Genomic DNA, 21,383 nt, shown 5'->3' with positions numbered 1-21,383 from the left:
TAATAATAATAATAATAATAATAATAATAATAATAATAATAATAATACAACTACTCCTTGATAATAGTTTTGTTACTCCATTACTGGACATCAGTATCATGATTTATGTGTTTAAGGCCCTATAGAAATTTCACGGCAAATTATGCTATGGACCTGGTTCTACCTGGACCCAAATTTATGTTCACAATTTTTTTTTTTTGAAAATATGTTCACAATTTAAAAATTCTATATTCATAATTTTAGAATTCTATGTTTACAATTTTAAAACTCTATATTTACAATTTTAGAACTTTATATTCATAATTTTAAATCTCAAAATATAAAATTGCATTACTTAATATTCACAATTTTTTAACTCTATATTCACAATTTTGTTGTATAGATTCAAATATTGTATTATACTATTGAATATAGCGTTATGAAATTGTGAACATAAAGTTCTGTAATGTGAATATAGAGTTCAAAAATTGTGAACATACCACATAGAGTTAAAAAATTGTAAATATAGAGTTCTAAAATTATGAATATAGAATTCTAAAATTGTGAACATGGATCTGGATTCACCTTACAAGGTAGACACGTGTCCATAGCATAACAATTGAAATTTCACTATTTAAAATACTTGATGATTGTCATGGTAAAAACTATCAATTCGATAATGATCACTTAGAGAAAGTGTTAGGTTTATGTTTTCATCAATGACTGCGCAAGTGGTTGACTTCGGTTCCTAGGTAATAGATTATGGACAAAGATGTAGGATTGAGCCTGGGCAATTGTAAATATGAGATTTCACCATTTTATGTGGGTGACTACTCCTTATGAGCACCCGGCGCTGGTCTTCCTATATATAATAGGTGAATGAGCCGTTATGATTTATCCTCCACAATTAGCAAATTAAACCATAGATCCTGGTCCAAAAATAATTTTCAGATTCTGTATCTACAGTTGACATATTTTATACCTACCATTAATCGATTAAAGGCACATCACATGATAATTACAGACACATAACATGTTAACCAACATTTTGTGTATGCAGTTAACATATTCTGTACCTCCTGTTATCAATGTGTGTTTGTAGTTATCATGTTATGTGTCTGTAATTACCATGTTATGTGCATGTCTTCAATTTGTTTACAGGTACATAAATTGTTACCTGTAAGTACAAAATATGTTAACTACAGACACATAATTTTTAAATTAGAGTTTACAATTTAATATGAACCTTAGTACATCGTATAATAATTGTCTACAATTCTGTCAAGCCAGGATATGAAGACCTTGGGACGAATGATTTTGCCTTTTGTAGGAAAAATTTACGTGCTTTATCCCCGATATGACTTTATTCCATGCTCTCTAAAAAATAAGTAAATAAATTAAATAACTAACCTTGCGATTATATCGACTAGAGTAACATCAAATGAATCAAGCAATCAAAAATTTTTGTTTAATCGCAATCCACCAAATTAATTAGATTTGTAATTCTTCGGATTAACACCTAGCTACATTCGCTATAGTTCTAACAAGGACCAAGTTTCATATTGTATCATAAATCCAAGTCTTCCGATCACTAATTTTTATCCCCTTAAATTTTTTTCAACATAAATTTATTTATTTTTTACTAATAAAATTAATGTATAAAAATATATATAATTAAATATCTTTTATTGAGATTTTTAAATGACTCTTATATTAATATTTTTTTTAACGAATTATCTATAGATACGTAAAGTCACTACACTATTATATGCTCAAAAGTTACCACTATAAGTTTATAAAGTCAATATTATAAATTTATAAAATCACAATTATAAAATTCACAAAGTCATCTCCGTAAGTTCAAAAAATTATACTAATAAAATTTTCATTGCAAGTTCATAAAATTATTATTGTAGACTCATAAAATTACAACAACAAGTTTATAAAGTTACTACTCTAAGTTCATAAAATTAAACCATTACTATTCATAAAATTACTACTATAGATTCATAAAATTAATACTATGATGAGTTCTTAAAGTTTCTACAACAAATGCATCACATAATTATTGAAAAAATGTATCAATATATATCATTTAAAATATCTCAAGAATATATTTGTAAGAATATATATTATTATATATCAATCTTATTTATATCAAACTAGTATTTTCACCCGTGCGATGCACGGAATGAATTTGTTATAATATATTAAGAATATTTGAATCGATATATAATTATATAAATAATAATTATGTTTTGGATCGATTATATATGTTTTCTGATGCTATCCTTGTTTGAATTCCAGCAAATAATTGCTTAATTAATAGCTAATGTGTAGATGTACGCATGCGGTGCTGGAACTTTAGAGATTTTATATATCATTGTTTATGATTTTTATAAATTAGGAAAATATGATTTTATAAAGTTGAAGATATTGTTTTTATTAATAGTATAGATTGCATTGCAGGTAAATATATGTACTGTATTATTACGATTAGTAATTTTAATCTAGAATTTTATTACGAATAGGAACGTAGGCAAAAATATATTTTATTAGGAATTGTATTAGTATATTTTAATTTACAATTTTATTACAAATAGGAATTGTATTACCATATTTTTCAATATTACGCAAACCTTAATAGTATAGGAGTTTTTTGGGCAGGAAGTTAAAGTTGAGGATATTGTTTTTATTAATAGTATAGATGAAATAGAAAATAACAAATAATTAATTGGTGCCATTTTTATTAACATGTATTATTTTTATGAATTTAGATTCATAACATAATATATACTATGGTTCATAATATAATTTGCCCTACATTCGCATTATTTTGGGTTATGATGTAGGGCTTCAGACCTTCATTACACTTCAATGAAATAAAAACCATAAATTATAAATTAATTTAGGTTTAAATTATTTTAAATCTGTTTTAAACAAAGCAAAGCCAATGTATAATTTTTGAAACATTTTTTAAAAGTAAATATATTCAATAATGATCCAAATATTAAAGAATAAATTAATGATAAATCGAAGGCATACTCACATACTTGATCCTTTGATGGGAAATGGGAATCCTTAAAACCAATTGGGAAGAGGTACATATCCTTACTTCGGTTGTGGATATTAAAATAATTAAGTGACGCTGCTTCTCTCTCTTTTTTTAATTTTGAAAACTAAATTCAAATTAGCTATTGATTTATATATATGCAATAATATAATTAGTTCTTTTAATTTTAAAAAGTGTAATTAAGTCTCTAAACTATTTAAAATTATATAATTCGATTAAATTTGACTTGTTTCTTAGGTCATTGTTGATGTGGTGGTCGTTTTATTAAAAAATTATTGTTTTTAATTTATTTTAATAATAATTTTAAATACAACAAAATAAAGAGAAAAAGTTTTTTCTTCATCTTTGGCAATAGACGAAGATCTTTCATCGACCCAAGCCGGAGACAAAGACAGGGAGGGTGAACTTTTCTTTTTTAAAATTTTATTTTATTTAAAATTATTAAAATAAATTTTAAAAAATAATTTTTTAATAAAATGACCACCACTTTAGTGATGGCTTGAGGAGCAAGTCAAATTTGGTCGAATTACATAATTTTGGACAGTTCAGGGATCTAATTGCAATTATTGTTTTTATTTGGATGATAGCCCAATTACACTTTTGTGTGTAATTTAATGGCTAATTTGAACATTTTTCCTTTAATTTCTCAAAATATATTTTTTATGGTTTCAATAGTACCAAATACAAGTAAACAAATTACATAGTTGTATTAAATTAAATTTTATATCAATTTAAATTGATAGCTTAAAATTTGTTCCTTTCTTTATGTGTGTGTGTTTATATATAGGGGCACATGTACACTGTACACACGTATATGTAGAGAGAGAAAGAGAGAGAGAGAGAGAGAGAGATATTGAGAAAGAGAGTTCGATTTATATGAGAACCATTCCTCTGGTGAGAACCTATGATCTAATATGGGTTGTCCATTAGAAAAGATTTAATGTATTTTTCTTAATTATTGATTTTTTTTTTAAAATTTAAGTGGTGGGGGTAAGGGGGTAATTTTGTTTAGTTTTTTCTTGCATGGAGTTTCCAAATACGTTATGTTCCTTGTTTTTAGATCGTTTTTAGGAATTTTCTGATCGCACACCTTTGTTTTTTTTTTTAGCACGGGTGGTGATTGCTCAGCATGGCTTTATGTTTGTTCTCTTTGTTTTTTTTTTTTTTTTTTTTTTTTTTTTTTTTTTTTTTTTTTTTTGTTTTGTTTTTTTGTTTGTTGGAGCATGGTTTTGATTAGGTTTGTTAAAAATTTTGTGATTTTAGGAGGGGTGCATCATACGTCGTTGAGTTGTGCATTAGGGCACTAGGTGTGGTGCATCGTAGGACTGTGGGTTGTGCATTGGTTGGAGTGCGTCAAGTTTTGCTGCTAGCATGAGGTTGTGTAGTTGTTGTGCATCGTTATTGTAGTTGTTGTGCATTAACTATCGTTAGAGTTTGTTTTTGTTTTTTTGGTCATGGGATTTTATTTTTGTACTTCTGAGCATAAGTGTTAATATTATTGATTAAAAATAATTTTTTGTTTCCATCCATATTGTTAGAGAAGTTGAGAAAGAACAAGCTTGGAAAGCGCAGTGTGGAAGGAATGTACGTTTGCCTTTTTTGTCGCGATTGAATGCTTCTAGGTGTTCTAATTTTCCCTTGGGATATATTTTCATTATATTATGCTAATGATATCCGTGCCCCAAATAATACTGCATATTGAGCTAGTGAGCTAAGCTCATGCGAGACATGCTAATAATATCGATCCTTAATTTAATTAGCATATGGATGCATAAATCAAAATTGTGCTCTCTTAATTTTAATGGTCCAAATTAGACCACAAATCTCTGGGACATGGTTCTCATGAGAGAAAGTCACACTTTGAAAATTGTAAATTAATAGAAAATAAATAACCTAGATAGAAATTAAAGTATGTGGCACAGATTGAAATTTGAGGAAGTCAAACATTGTGGGCAAGGTAGACAATAGTCAATGCAGAGTCCTGTTAGGATTTGGGATTCTAAAAAATAGAGTGAATTCTAGCAAAGCTACTTTGACTTTGAGGCATTATCAATTTTTGCCCTCAACTTACAAGTAGCTAGCATAATAAGTCGTCTAACTTCTCTAAACTATCACTAATAATTCTCTGAGTTTGAGATGCTACTAACTTTAGTCCTCAACTTATAAACTTACCATAATATGTCCTTGAGCTTCTCTAAAACTACCACAAATAGTCATCTATTTATTTTATTTTGTAAATGAGTCCTAAAAAAATTGTATTATAATTAGAAACACACTTATTGTACATTTGTACGTATCTAAATGTACATATTGTGTATTTTGGATTATTTAGACGAGGAGATTTTTTTTCATAGGTATGAAGATTTGTAGAGTAAGCTATTATGTTATTTATGTCTACTATTTTTTTACCAAGTATAGTAAAAAAATGAGTATTCAAAATTATGAATTAATGTTTAGGGTTTACAATTGGGTAGTTTCATAACTGTGAAAATAAATATATTGACACATTTTAACATTTGTTTTCAAATGACACGTATAACTTAACTTAAGAAAAAAAATAAAAATTATTTGTGATTGAAATATAAAATATAATACATTTTATAATATTGGCCTATTGGGTATTATATTCAATCTATCAAACTAATACCTAAATAATCCAAAATACATAATATGTACATTTAGATCCAATAAGTGTGTATCTAATTATAGTACAATTTCTAACTCATTTACCAAAAAAAAAAAAAGAAGACTATTTGTGGTAGTTTTAGAGAAGTTGGAGGACATATTATGGTAAGTTTATAAGTTGAGGACCAAAGTTGGTAACATCTCAAACTCAGAGGATTATTAATGGTAGTTTAGAGAAGTTGGAGAACTTATTATGATAGACTTTTAAGTTAATGATCAAAATTGACAATTCCTCAAAGTCGAAGGACCTTTGATGAAATTTACTCTAAAAAAATATGATACTCTTTAATTTAGTATTTGACTAGAACATATTCGAACATTTTAATCTTAAAATAAGACAGCAGGTAAGAATTTTCCATGTAATATGTTAAAATGGTTTCAAAATTAGTGAGATACATCTATAAATAATAAAGACATGAGCTAGTAACAACAACACATTTTTCTTGATAGATATATACATTATATATTGACTAATTTTATGGGTACTATTGACTCTATTACAAGGTAATATATGTTATCTCTAATTTTTTTGGGGGAACTGGCCCAGGAAGAATCGTCACTTGTGGGAATCAAAGCTGAGTTCGCCCAAAATTCTTCGCCACAAAGAGAGCTCACTTGCCACTTGAGCTATCCCATTGGGTGTAATTTGTAATAATTTACATATAATTACTGAATATGAAAAATCATAAAATTTATTGTTTTTTTTTGGAATAACAAACTTAATGCATTAAATCAATTAAAAGAATGTCAATAAGATAAGAAAGCGAAGTGCCCAATCACTCACCACAACCTGGCTCAGAAACAGCCTCTCTAACTACTTCGTGAATAGCGCGATTCGTTGATCGCTTAGTAAAATAAAAACAAACACCACCTAGTGTGGATGCTACTTGTTTAATGTCATTTGATTCATCATTTAATGCAACCAATATTTTCCAGCACATTCCACGCTTAGAAATTTTTGGAATTTAAAAAAATATGAAGATGGTTGTATATAGCAATAACAGAAGAAAACGAAAGCATGGAAATAAATAAATAAAATGTCCTCGGATTCTCTCTTGCCTACCTTAGCTTCAATACAAGCAAATATGTGGACATAAAATTCTCATCTAACTCCTTCCACGCCTCTTGTCCACACAGACATAACATGTGGACCAACTTCATCATATCATAAAAAATTTCCAGTTATATGTATTGCAATCACCATTATATTGTCTATCTTTAATTCGCTGTATAGACCACACCTATGGCCAAAGTGACCTTAGCTTTCTCACCTGCCAACACATGCGCCTAATCCTAATCGCTTCAACCTAGCTAGTAGCTAGGCACTTTAAAGTTTGGACCTCAATTTTAATAGGGTTTTGTAACAATTTGTCAGTCTTTTAGTCCTCATAATGTTCTATCCCTACTTCTGTTAGATACTTAGATATAAATATAATCTAACAATACTGAATAATAATCTACAAGAAACCTAACCTCATAGTAATTAAACTAGTAGGGGAAACAGAAACAGTGTTGATCTCCAATCATATATAGTTGACATCTTGTTGTGTTCCCTCTTGAATGGTAGACCAGAGATAGACCGTGTCTATTGAGTAGTATGGTCTATCTGAGTAGTATGAGTATCGTGAATTTAATGTGTTATATATATATATATCAGAGTGTGAAGAGAAGATCGGACCAACCAGGTTCGCATCATACTAGCTTTGGAATTTGGTTGAGTTGTGATAGCTTGTACAATTTGGTTGGATACTATGATGCAAACAGGGTTGGTAATGTGGATGATAAGAAGTGCACATGTGGTTGTTTTCTGATTGTGAAGAATCTTGTGTCTTAGCAGGACAAGAAACAAAATTCTATATCTTTAAGCATTGCTAAAGCATAATATATTGCAATAGGAGATTGTTGTACATAGTTATTATGGATGAAACGAATGCTCTCTGATTATGGACTAGTACAAGGAACAATGATTCTTTAATGTGACAATAGTAGTGCCATACAAATTTAAAAAGTCATGTACATCATTCTTAAACAAAACATATTGACATTAGATACCATTTCATTCGAGAACGGGTGAAACTAAAAGATGTTCAGTTAGAATATGTTTCCACTAAATCACAATTAGTTGACATCTTTACAAAACCCTTGCATGCTACAAGATTTGAATACTTGAGATCTGCTTTAGGTGTTTGTAATCCATCCTCCACAAATTAAGGAAGTCCAGGTATGGTGTCAAAAAAAAAAAAAAGGAAGTCCAAGTATTTCTGCAAATACTCTTGAATTAATTTGTTTTACTTAAAAGTTTTGAGTGTTTTGCAGATATTATTTAAACAGAGAAGCTGAAACAGTTTGCTTAGACACATTCTGTCCCATCACCCCATGCCTTCTGATCAGCCTATCCTCAAGTACACTCCATGAACAACGTGTTCATTTTTCCTAAAACTGCCAAACGCCAAACTAAAAGCTTCAAATGTCTTCTTCTACCTTACAAAATCCCATGGACAGAGTCACAAAGCTCGAACAAATCCTCTATCACAAAGTTTTCCTCCCCTCTTATTTTCTCTTTTCTAATTACACTTACAAAAACTCTTCAAAAACCACGAAATAACTCCATTGATAAGGATGCTCTTAGGGGAATCTATTGTTGAAACTTCACAGGAATCATCTAGGGGAGAAATGAAGAGGAAAAGAAAATCCCCTATGAAACATGCATCACACTCTGCTGAATCAAATCCTGCAACAGTGGATGAACCATTATATTGGTTAAAAGGAAGAGAGAATATATACCTGTAAGAGAGGCGAATTCAAATGACTCTGACACTCAACTTCATTCTGTTCTAGTGTCTAGTGTGCTTGCTTCAATCATTGAATCCCAATCCTTCGAAGAGGAAGAAGAAAAGCATCTCACCTAAACTAAAGGACAGAATCTTAGCCAAGAGAAGAACTTCTGCCTCACCCTCCAGCAAAATGGAAGTCTACCAGGTCTAGAAAACAAGTTACGTTGTTACTTCATCAAGCCATGTTCCTCCCTTGAAAGATACAAACCTGACTTCATCAATTCAGAGGCTGTTGAGAAGAATCAACAGCGTGCTCTCATTGTCCAAAGAAATATCAATATTGATCAGTTCAGCAAACACTGTGATTTGGTGGAACTGTTTGAACAGATTGATTTGATCAAGAAATACACTACTAAATCCCCTAACCTCTTTTTGTCTGATTCGACTGTGTTACTTTTATTTTGCTTTGACTTACGTGCTGATGAATCTGCTCTGATGTGTGAAGCTGCTGTTGAAGAAAGCTCTCCTATTCCTTCGCTCTTTCATGGTGTCTTTCTTTTCGATGTTCTGATTCTGACTTTGCAGCTTTGATGCCATATCTCACAACCCTTTCCCTGACCTTTGAACAAATATGAAATGCTACTTAATCATATTTGAAGCTTTCATTTCTCACATTTGCGGCCAAATAACTCTTCTAATTACTTCTTTTCCTTCTCCCATTTATACAAAAGTAACTTCTTTGCCGTGCTTTGTATCACTTGATGTTTCTTAGCATCAGACAAGAGCTGGTAACATGCATTAGACTCTGTACCTCTTAAACTTTTTTCAATAAATCTCTTTTTCTTTCCAAAATAAAAATAGATAAATAAAAAAAGGAAAAAACCAAAGGCACCCAAACACTATGTAAACATCCCAGAAAAGCAGAAGATTATTACGGAGTATTATTATTCACCTGGAGTTATGCTATCTTGGTATATAAGACTAAAAAATGCAACAGAAATTGAGGCCAATTCTGTATAAACCAATACATATATAGTACAATGTCAATACCCACTCGGATATTGTTAATAAACATGAAGACAATTAAGGAAGAAATTGTATTTTCTGCTATGTATTTGTCCAAACCTACATATAGGTAGCATATATGTAGGACAACTAGTTTAATTTGCTCACCTATGATTCTTCAGGTTGTTCCTCAGCTGTTTCTTCTTCTTCCGGATCATCATTCTTTTCACTCATTTTTAAGCGAATTGGCCTACCCAACAATTCCTGCATCAGAAATGGTAGAAGAAACAAGTCTTCATTAATCAGAAGAAAATCTATACATGTGCTTCCACTAGTAACAATTGCTGAATAGAACTTTTAATGTAGTTTCTAAATATATGTGTTTTTTTTCTCATTAATACTAAATTAAATGAAACAAAAGGTTGAATTGTAAATAGCTTGAATCAATTCCGGTCAACCAAACTAAAGACGTAAATGGGAAAGAGAGTACTAATTTTACTATTTCATGATGATGTTTAAGTATGTTACACACTAAATGCATTATACTTAGTACAACAAACTCATTGTAGATTATTAGTTTTGAGTTTATATATTATTGGGCTTTATTTGTTATGAAGTCAATAAATAGAGATACGGAGTATTTTAATTTTTATAGGGAATTTTACAGGAAATAGACATAATCTCCTACTAGTGGAGTCATGGCCTAGTTTTTTTTTTTTGCCCCTCATTTATGAAATTTATAATGTATCTTTATAAAGCACAATGAAGAACACTAAGAAACAATGTTTCTACAAATCATTCAAATTGAAGAGACTTAAGCAGGGCACTAGAACAGAGATCTTTCTACAAATCAGTCAAATTTAAAAATGTTGACATGAATAGACTAAAGCATGCAAAGTGTTATAATTTAAGATTGGGCCAAACAACACTAAGACTAAATCCAACCAATTAGTTAGTCTAACTCCGAACAGGCTCTGATACCATGTTATAATCTAAGATTTAGCCAAGGTCACTCAGCTGGGCTATAATACACATGGGTCAAACTACATTAAAAGACTGAATCCAATCAATTAACTAATCTAACTCATGACCTTATAAACCCATATGTTCTTTCTCTCTTATATTTTCAGCGTGGGAGCGGGATTCTTAACACAAAGCAAATCCTAAGTTCTTCATAAGATACCATAATAAAAAGGATTAAAATAGTTATGGAATCATTATATTTGTATTGAATAAATGCTCACATTGCAGACAATAACTAATGTTCAGTCTGCCAAAAATCATTTTCACAAAATATATATGTTCACATGGTATAAAAGAAAATAAGAAATGACCAAATAGTGTGGCATTACGTATTTTGGTTCACGTAATATGTATTGAAATATAAGCATAGTACTCTGTATAAAGTACTGTTCACAAGAAATATCACAGCATTTTCACATAAATGTTGAGACATTTACTAAAACACTCCCATACGGCCATGCTATGAATTGTTAGCACGCTTTAATGATAATGTTCACGTCTGACACATGTTTTCAATGTGTATCTATGAGAGTGTTTGTGCTTGCACGTGTAAATGCATGCATATAAGATTATAAGGAGCTACACATTTTTTAAATTCTAATTTTGACATAAATGCCAATCAAGTACAGACATACCAACCTAGAGTTTAGACAATTAACAAATTAATGAAATAGCATAATGCAAAAGAAAGATTTCAATAAGATAAAGTTATTCATGAAACGAGCGAATAATCAGATATATTAAGAGAAGTGGGAACATCAATGTAATACCTTTCCATCAATAGAAGAAATTGCAGCCTCTGCTTCTTCTTTTGTCCCAAATGCGACAAAACCATAACCAGCTGATCTTCCTGAAGCATTTTCAAACACTACCCTAGCTGAAATTGGATTGAAGTTGGCAGAGAACAACTCCCTCAGATGAGTAGACCTTGTTTTCCATGCAAGGTTAGATACATAAAGTTTATAACGCCCATCTCTAGGGGGAGGAGGAGGAGGAGATCTGATCGGTTTCTTGAATCTCCTTGAGTACTCCACCCTGATAATCCTTCCCGATAACTCCTGAACCACAGATCACAAAATTGATAAACAGAAAGTTAAATGAGTTTTAATATGGTAACCAAGAAGCATGAAGAAAACAAATTTTAAAAACAGCAAGACAGAAATACGCAAACAAAAGAATACACAGAATAACACCCAGTGTGGATAGTAGATGAGCTTATTTTCAGTTTATCTAACTGCTGTAAGTACTAACAATGATTTTTTATGATGTTTGGATAGGCATATGAAAAGAGCTTATGGCTTTCTCAAATGCTGTTTTGAGCTCATTTCTATAACTTATTTCACAGCGGTTATCAAAATAAACTTATTTAAACTTTTAAAAGCAGCTAAAATGGAAAACCCTTATAAGTTGTTTTCAATGGGTCAAAGAGTGTACATTCAAAACCTGATGCATTCGTAGGGAGAACTTACCACAGACGCGGGCAATAAGAAGAAGCTAAGCTATTTGCTATTTATATTAGCTTTAGATTATTTATTGGTTCAGAATTGTTGCAAAATAATCATCAGTTTTGAAGTCTGAAAATTGTTTAATGACAATTGGAAGAGGAAGAACTCCAGAACTCTTCAATTCTTTGCCTTGTTCCTAGCTTTATTCCTTCTAATTGCAATCATAGGGAGAACAACACCCACCCCCATTCCCCCGGCTCATCCCTCAAGTCCCGTTTGTCGCCCAGTGACGCGTTCTCAGGCTTCCGGGCACGCAACAGAACTATTAAGCTGTTTACCCAAACTGGGCCAAGTCTCATTGCCAAAAGCTTTCTAGCTTCAATAATTATACTAACAAGTATTCCGTAATTTGTAGTTTCTTAAGCATGGATTGCATCTTTCCCTATTAAGCCACCCAGTTTAGTTAGATTCACTTGTTTATACACCATTTAGTTTGAAATAAATTATGTCGGCACTTGAGATTTAATCCCTCTATTACCAAAATAAATAAAGAATTCACACATTTCATTTCTTATTAAAAGTGCAAGGGAGTCTTGTTATATCCTGATAAGAATAAAGGAACACCTTCCTATAAAAGCAAGCAATTAAACCAAATCAAATGTTTATTACCCTAACAGCCACAGGCAATTTGGTGAAGGAATCACATGCTCAACCAAAACCAAATGTCTGTTCACAAGATTGATATATACTACTCCGTAAAACAATAAAAACATTTACACTAACGAGGTCAGATCCATCTGGAGATGGTGTTGGGCAAAGGCCAATAAAGGCCAAGTCTAGCACCCGGTGGTTGGGGGATTGTTGAGTGGATGCCGGTAAAGGAAAAAAGAGCCAAGTCCAACACCCAGCATCTCGAAAATGTGTGGCGGTATAAGGAAATAAAGTTGCGCCTTCGCTACTAGTTATAGTTTTTGGCATAGTGGTAAGCGTTTGATCCTAACAAATTGGCCTAGCATAAGGCCGGCCGAAGTGAAATGGTGAGTAATTATGGGTTGAGATCATGAGTCTGGTGGCTAGGGAAGGCCAGCCTATGGGCATCGCATCAAGTGGAGCCGTCCAAGTACTATTGGGTTAAGTGGACACGAGTTGTTGTATTATAAGGCTATGTCCTTATCCTAACATGATTTAAGTATTTAACTATAAAGAATTGCATTGTAACATGGTTAGGAGACTGGTTTCCATGCCTACTTAAGCCTTATCCTCATGTTCTAACATACAATATTCTCTATATTCTATGACAATATATTCATTCTCTAGCATTCTAAAGCCCATATTTGATTATAAGCCCTTTTTAGTTTCTGTTAATTCCGTGTTGGTCTTTCTGTTTGTGTCGGGACAAGATATTTGAAGTTAACACCATCACACACCATAATTATTTCAACTCACAGATATCAATTTCCAACGGCTATGGAAGATTAGCATAAACATAAAAATGAATAAATGATAGCCAAAACCATTAAAAAAACATACATAAGAGTCGAATTTCTGAATTGCAGCCTCAGCCTCCTCCCCAGAAGCCATTGTCACAAATGCAAATCCTCTGTTTTGCCCTTCTTTCGTTTTAATAAACTAACAATTCATTAAAACCCTAGTTAAAGATTTACTAAGAATAATAGATAAAGTTTCAAACTTGGCAACACAAACAACTGTATGGCATTTGTACCTAAACACACACACAAGTTTATATACATAGAGAAAGATGAGAAGACCTCAACATCCTCAACAGTTCCACACTGGCCAAAGAGTTCCTTGACATCGGAGACAGCGAGAGACCAAGGCAAGTTGAGCACAAAAAGCTTTCTTCTCAGTTTGGGATTTGGGGTTTTCACCGTTTTCTCTTGCTCTGCTTCTACTGCAGCAACTGCCTGTTCTTCAACAGCGGAGCAGCGTAATATGTGAGAGGTTTTGAGTTTTCTTGAGCCGAGGGAAGGGAGGGATTTAAGGGAAAGAGTGGAGTAATTGGGGGAAATTTGCAGCCTAAGGAGGGGTAGAGGTTTAGAAAAACATTGGAATTTGGGAGAAGTAGAAGAAGGGTAGGAAGATGAGACGATAGAGAATGCTCCCTCAATTGCAGCCATTGCTGTTGCCTACTGCAATCCTAGCGAACTCATCCAAGAAGATGAAGGTTTCAAATGATATATCAGGGTCATAACCGTCATTTCTCTTCTCTAAAATGTTTTTTTTTTTTTTTGGTGAGTAAATTCCACCGAGAGGTCGTTAGAGTGTGCAAACTTCGATAAATTTTCAAGTAACCAACCAAATCCGCAAAGTTCAGTTAATCATTTTTTAACTACCATGTACACCAAGGACCCAACTAGCTGTTTGTAAGGAGTAGGATCATCTAGCGGAGATGTATTATCCATAGCATTAGGACACAGAAGCAAACATAGGCGTAGCCAATGGTTTACAATACTGCATACTTGCCTTCCGTAGAACCTCAAGCATATACTGACGTTGAAACAGGATCATAGCATCATTATCAAACACAGCTTCAATACCAAGAAAGAACCTTGGTTTACCAAGATCTCTGATCCTGAACTCGGAGGATAATCGACCCATCAACTCATCAACCAAAGTAGAGTTATTGTCTAGCAACAAAATATCATCCACATACACAAGCATATGTGCACATGAGTCACCAGAAGCATAAATAAACAAGGATATATCAGTCCGAGACGAACGAAAACCAACACTAATAAAAAAAAGTATGCAATCGCATGAACCAAGCTCGAGGTGCTTGCTTAAGACCATACAGCGATTTCTGGTCATGGACGATGGTGTGCATCAGTTGACACTTTTAAGGTGCATCGGTTTGACATTTAAGGTGCACCAGTTCTACACTTAAGGTGCGTCAATTTGACATTTAAAGTGCGTCAGTTCGACACTTAAAGTGCATAAGTTTGATACTTAAGGTGTGTCAATTTGACACTTAAGGTTCGTTAGTTCAACATGTAAGGTGCATCAATTTGACACTTAATGTGCATCAGTTGACACTTAAGGTGCATCAGTTGACACTTACGCGTCAGTTCGATATTTAAGGTGCGTCAATTTGAAACCTAAGATGCATACATTTGAACCTTAAGGTGCATTAGTTTGACAATGGTGGAAGGAGATCATTCGCATCCAGTTGCTAGGAAGCGCGTTGTATTTTTAATTTTCCTTCATTCTGAGTCGTTGATCTAGACTAGATCAACGACTCAAATTTCATCCCATTTTTCATCTAGGAGTTCCTTCACATACACATGAACCATCCCCTCTATGTGTGTGTGTGTGTGTGTGTGTGTGTGTGTGTGTGTATTGTAAATTATTGACAGGATAATTGGGCAATGTACTAAATCCGACCCGGTAACAATTCATTAAAGCAGCAGGCATCGCTTAAGAAGAGGTAACAGTTCTTAGGATCCGCCTCATCAAAGAACCATTACGAAGGAGCGCCGCACAATAATTATTGAAGAGCCGGACATTTACGGAGGGAGCCGTTGCACATATTAAGAGGCCGTTGGTGTTCATTATTGTAGCCATTATTATTCTTCAGTATAAAAGGCGAGTCCATTAGCAAGTTGGGGGCTCTCTGATTTTCCTACACACAAACTCTTGTACTCAGACTATGATGACTTACTTATCAATATTATCTGGTAATCATTTTTACTGTCATTTAAGCTCTCATTGAGAGCCGAGATCAAATCTCATGCAAACTTTCACAAATTAGCTTGTCACTAGAAATTGAACGATCAGATCTAGCAGTTCCCATGGTTCCTGTTACTTGAACTGCAACGGCAACCACGGTCGCGAAGGGGATCTTCGTAGCCAGCTCAACAACAATCGTGGATGGAGGTCGCGTTCCCATCTAGGTCGTGGATTTCCAAGAAACTGCCAAGGTCATTCAGCAGGCGGCGACAATGGCGGCGCTGGCTCAGCTACTGGCAGGGATGCAAGGCTAAGTTCCCCCACTGTCCACTCAAGAAGTAGAGGTGGAGTCCCCGTAGAGAGGGAGAACACAAGGCCGAGGTTCCCTCGGCCGCAAGTGGCCTCAGCCACTTAGCGTCCGCCTCCACAAGTGATTCCGCCTCCTCAAGTACGTCTGCCTCCGCAAGTGCGTCCGTGCGTTCGCCACAAGTCCGTCCGCCTCCATGCATCCGTGCATCCGCCTCTATGCATCCGTGCGTCCGCCTCCACAAATGCGTCTGCCTCTACAAGCGTGTTTGCCTCCATGCGTCCGCACGTCCACCAGAAGTCCATCCACCTCCATGCGTCCGTCCGCCCGCCTCCATGTGTCCGCATGCCCACCTCCACAAACGTGTCCGCGTCCTTTCATTTGCCTCCACAAATGCGTCCGCCTCCATAGGCGTGTTCGCTTCCATGCGTCTGCGCGCCCGCCTCCACATTTTTTAAATTTATTTTTTAAACCCTAGCCAATTGTGGCCAAGGCACTGCATCGACCAAATGTGATCGAGGCGGGCTCAACCAAACGCGGCCGAGGCGGCCTTGGCCAAACGTGGCTGAGGCACGGCCTCAGATAATTTTGATCTAGGTGCGACCTCGGCCATAAGTGACCGATGGGGTCTCGACTGCTTCTATTTTTTTTGTGCGCGTTGTGTACGATTATAGCTCACTTCAGTCGGCCGTAGGCTCGGTCAAAGGTCAGCTCTTCCGTAAGGTAATGAGCGAGGTTAGGACCCGTACTATCCCTTAGGAGATAGTGTTTTCGTAATCAAGCTTTAAGCTTGACCAAGAAAACACCCTTCCGTCAGGTAGCTAGCGAGATCGGTCCCGTGCCTGCCCTAAGGGAATATAGTGTAGTGTTTTCGTAACAAAGCCTTAAGCTTGACCAAGAATAAATAATCGTCCGTCAGGTAGCTAGCAAGATCAGATCCCGTCCCGGCCCTAAGGGAATAAAGTGTGAAGGTTTTTTTTTTTTTGTTTTTTAACAAAATTGATCAAGGCGAACCTTGACCAATAGTTACATCGATAATCGCGGAGTGTAACAAAAATAAAAATATTTTTTTTATTCAACAAAATTGATCAGGGCAGACCATGACCAATAGTTACATTGATAATTACTGAGTCCTCTTGCTTATGGAGGCAGATGTACACTTATGGAGGTGGACGCACACTTATGGATGTTGACGCATTGAGGCGAACACGCTTATGGAGGCGGACGCATAGAGGCAAACGCATGGAGGCGAACACGCTTGTGGAGGCAGACACATGGAGGAATAAAAAAACACTTATTCGTCTCGCTTCTCTACACTTGTAGCATATGATATTCGATAAGTGACAAATTTTCACTATCATTACTCCCTAGTTGACTCTGCTACGCTCTCAACTTAGAGTAGGGGTTGGTGACAGGATAATTGGGCAAGGTACTAGATCCGATCTGGTAACAACCCATTAAAGCAACATGTGTCGCTTAAGAAGAGGTAACGACTCTTAGGGTCCGCCTCATCAAAGAACCATTACGAAGGAGCGCACAACAATTATTGAAGAGCCAGGCACTTATGGAGGGAGCCATTGCACTTATTAGGAGGCTGTTGCTGTACGTCCATTATTCTAGCCATTACTATTCTTCAGTATAAAAGTCGAGTCCATTAGCAAGTTAGGGGGCTCTCTGGTTTTCCTACACACAAACTCTTGTACTCAGATTATGATGACTTACTTATCAATATTATCCGGTAACCATTTTTACCATTAATTATATTACGAAATACTTTAACTAAATACTTGAATGTAAATTTCTTTGATAAACTGTGTAATGGTGGAGAGACAAATTTCTTATATTCCCTACACCCCAAATTGGTTGTCACATTTACTTTTTATACGCTTTATAAGAAACTAAAGTATATTTTATGTGTAAACTAAAGTAGTGTTGATAATCAAGAAACTAACTTGAAAAGAAATAAGAAAGAAGATAAATACGAGAAAATAAAGAATCCAAAAAATGTCTTCATACTAAAAATTTAGGAAAACATTTTATGTCAAATTGGGTCTTTTTTTCATTTGATTAGAATAAATATTTTTCTTTAACTTTATTTTGGTTAAAAATATCCAAACACGAAAAATCGAAAAAATGACTTCCCTTGTGGATCTTAAAATTTTCTTTTTAATTTAATTTTAGTCTTGATTACTTGATTATTATGGTTTTTTTTAATTTTATTTGGTCTTCAAGTAAAAATAAAAAATTGATTAAATTCAGTTTTCAAATATTAAAATTTGTTACTTTTAATCAACAAATGTAATACTTGTTTGTAAATAAATATATGTGGACGTTACTAAAGGTATTATACTATGATAATACCTCTTCATCCTTTATAATATTGTAGTTATACTAAAACTTTGTATATCTTGTATATATTGGAGTTGAATGATGATTAATAAAGATTGACGATTCTCTCTGTATTTCTCGTCTTCTATATTCTTTATTGTTCGTTATGTCTATTATTATACTTTCCACGATACAACTATTCACACGAGGAGACATCCAGTTTCACAACAATACTTGAGCAATCAAAACTAAAATCAACTCTTCATTTTTAATTTAATTTGGAGAAATTGCAGTTTTCGTCCCTAAGTTATACGGTAATTGTCGAATTCGTCCCTGAGTGTTGGTCATGTTCACTTTTTATCCCTAAGTTATCATTGGCGTTACACTTTTCGTCCTTTCGTGCTCATTTTTCGTTCCTGAGTTATACTAAAATTGCAAATTTCGTCCATAATATTTTATTAGTAAAGGGACGAAAAGTGCAACGTCAATGATAACTTAGGAACGAAAAGTGAGTATGACCAACACTTAGGGACAAATTCTACAATTACCCTATAATTTAGTGACGAAAAGCGCAATTTTTCCTTTAATTTATACAACCCACAATTAATATTAATATTATTTTTAAAGAATTTTTTGCACTTTTAATTAATTTGGTCCCACGACTATGGTATCACTAACAACTTTTTGATCCACAACTTTTAAAACTTGTAGAATTGGTCCACGACTATTACTTTCTTTGCAAATTTGGTCCTTCTGATGCTTCTCCGTTCAATTTTAGCCAGACTTTTTTTTTCTCATTTTAGCATGGGTAATATTGTCTTTTTCATCTCACCTACTAAATAAATAAATAAAATTAAACACAACACCCACTAATAACATTTTTTTTAATACTATTGACTCTGCACCCACTAATAACATAAATAACTCCCCTTTCTCTTCAGATGTAGTGTTGCCCTAAATCTATGATTCCCATCTTCCCTCATCTTCATCATCTTCTTCCCTGTCATCTTTCTCTTTGTTCATCTTCTTCAAATAATCAAGGTTTATTTAGAAGGAAAATATAATGGCTAGGTCATATGCATCCTCAAATTCCCAAAGAGAGAGTAGCGATTATGGCAAGGTAACTCCAACTAGAGATTGCAGATGCGGAAATCAATTGAAGGTGATCATTTCATAGACAAATGAAAATCCTGGGCGAAGATTTTGGCTATGTCCAAACAATGGAGTAAGTTCCTTTACCTGATTTCACTTCGAATTGATTTTTTTTAAATTGATTTTTTATATCACTTCGAATTGATTTTATTAATTTTTTTAAAATTGGTATTCCAATTGTAGAGTAGAGGATGTGGGTTCGTACAGTGGTTCGACCCTCCTATGTATAAAAGGTCAAAGAGAAACATTCCAGTGTTGCTTAAGAGGTAGAATAAACATGATGAAGAGTTGAAGACATTGCAGATGAGGCTCAGATTGGCTGGGAATGGTGCAAGAATAGTGGATAAGTTTTGGTTTAAGAATTGGTAGTTTAAAGTTGTAGTTTTGGTAATTATAGTTGTTCTTATTGTGAAGTTATTGAGTTGTGGTATGAATGCATCATGTAACCAGGAACCAGGTGCTGGATAATAGTAACCAGGAACCCAAAACAAAAGCAAACGCCTTTCGTTTCGCTCCCCACGGACGGCGCCAATGTTGGTTTTATGACTACGGGGTAGTCAGTCGGCAGGCCAACACAACCGTAAAATCAACTGATATCGTACAGAATATTTGAACAGTATCGTAAAGATAGAACAATAATGGTTTTATGAACAATACACCAGGAAAATAACCATTAGAAGAGAGAGGTGAGTCACAAACGGACTACTTAAATACCAAGTCTCATCCAAAGATTTTCCTAGACATGTAAGGCCACTCTACCAAGATTGATTCTTTCCTACACGATATGAACAAAAATAGCAGTTGATAATAGGAGAGAATAATAGAGAATAATAGAAAGCAATTGTAAGAGACAAAGATTTACGTGGAAAACCCCAAGAGGGTAAAAACCACGGGCAAGGCTAAAGGTGTTTCACTATAAGGAAATTATTACAACTCTTCTTTCGGTGTAACAAAGAGAAAACAATGGAGAATTTCTCTCTTGCTAAGGAAAGAAAGAGCTACTACTAAAGGAGAGATGTGAATGATTTTGGGATGATGAGAATGATACATTGGTAGGGTATTTATAGGTGGAGTTTAGGGTTCAATCTCGTAAATAACATAAAATTTGGGGTGTGAAATGTGATTTTCTACCCAATAATTTCAATATTAAAATATGATTATCTCTTCCTTGATCAGCCATCATCTTGTCTAATTGTCTTCCACTTGCACCACTTTTTCAATAATTTGCCATCAACTTGATATATAATATATTACCACACACTATTGGTGAAAATGGGATGTCCTTGTCTTGTCCTTCCTTTTTGGCCATCATGAAGTCCGTGGACGGCTTTGTGATCTTCATGAAGTTTATAGCCCTTTGAATTATCTTTCCACCAGTTCAAGAATCTCTCAATTTGGATATTCCTACAGTGAAATATGATTTAAATACTAACAGTCGCCAAGTAGGGTGAGAAATAGCATACCCCTGCCTTTTATGCTGTTTTTGGTCATCTTATCTTCAGATATACACTCTGGGTAATATAAGAGTTGTAGCCCTTTGAGTCTTCTTTCTAATGTCACCAGAATCGCCTGATTCGGATATTCCCACGCCGAGATATGACCAAAGTACTAAATCCCGACAAGTTGGGCGGGAAATAATACTTTATGCTATTTTACCCAATTCATTCTTACATAATTGTATTTCTCCAACTTTAATTGAGCTACTTATACGGATTGGATGGTTATTTGCACTTTGGGCCTCCGCCAAGCTCCTAATCAAATCGAACCAATACATCATTCTGGGCCGATGGGCTAGGCCCAAACATTCAGGCCCAAGTATCTCACCCAACAACTACTGCTGTAATGGTCATTGAAAATATTACTGAAATGGTGCTACTGAAAACCACAATATGCTATTGAAATACCAATACCCAAAACCTCACTTT

At 34.1% G+C, this 21,383-nt stretch overlaps 1 protein-coding gene across 1 annotated transcript; it reads right to left on the bottom strand.

The window, feature by feature from the left end:
• Positions 1-9,489: 9,489 nt before the first annotated feature.
• Positions 9,490-14,155, bottom strand: LOC116003153 (29 kDa ribonucleoprotein A, chloroplastic). Its single transcript, XM_031243319.1, has 4 exons — positions 13,754-14,155; positions 13,515-13,613; positions 11,310-11,597; positions 9,490-9,780 (listed from the first exon to the last, which is right to left on the bottom strand). Exons 1-4 carry the CDS (start codon positions 14,120-14,122, stop codon positions 9,685-9,687), a joined length of 852 nt encoding a protein of 283 aa, XP_031099179.1. The 5' UTR covers positions 14,123-14,155; the 3' UTR covers positions 9,490-9,684.
• Positions 14,156-21,383: the final 7,228 nt, after the last annotated feature.

Source organism: Ipomoea triloba, chromosome 13 (assembly GCF_003576645.1).
Source record: "Ipomoea triloba cultivar NCNSP0323 chromosome 13, ASM357664v1".
Classification (NCBI taxonomy): Eukaryota; Viridiplantae; Streptophyta; class Magnoliopsida; order Solanales; family Convolvulaceae; genus Ipomoea; species Ipomoea triloba.
This window is presented reverse-complemented; position numbering and strand designations above follow the sequence as displayed.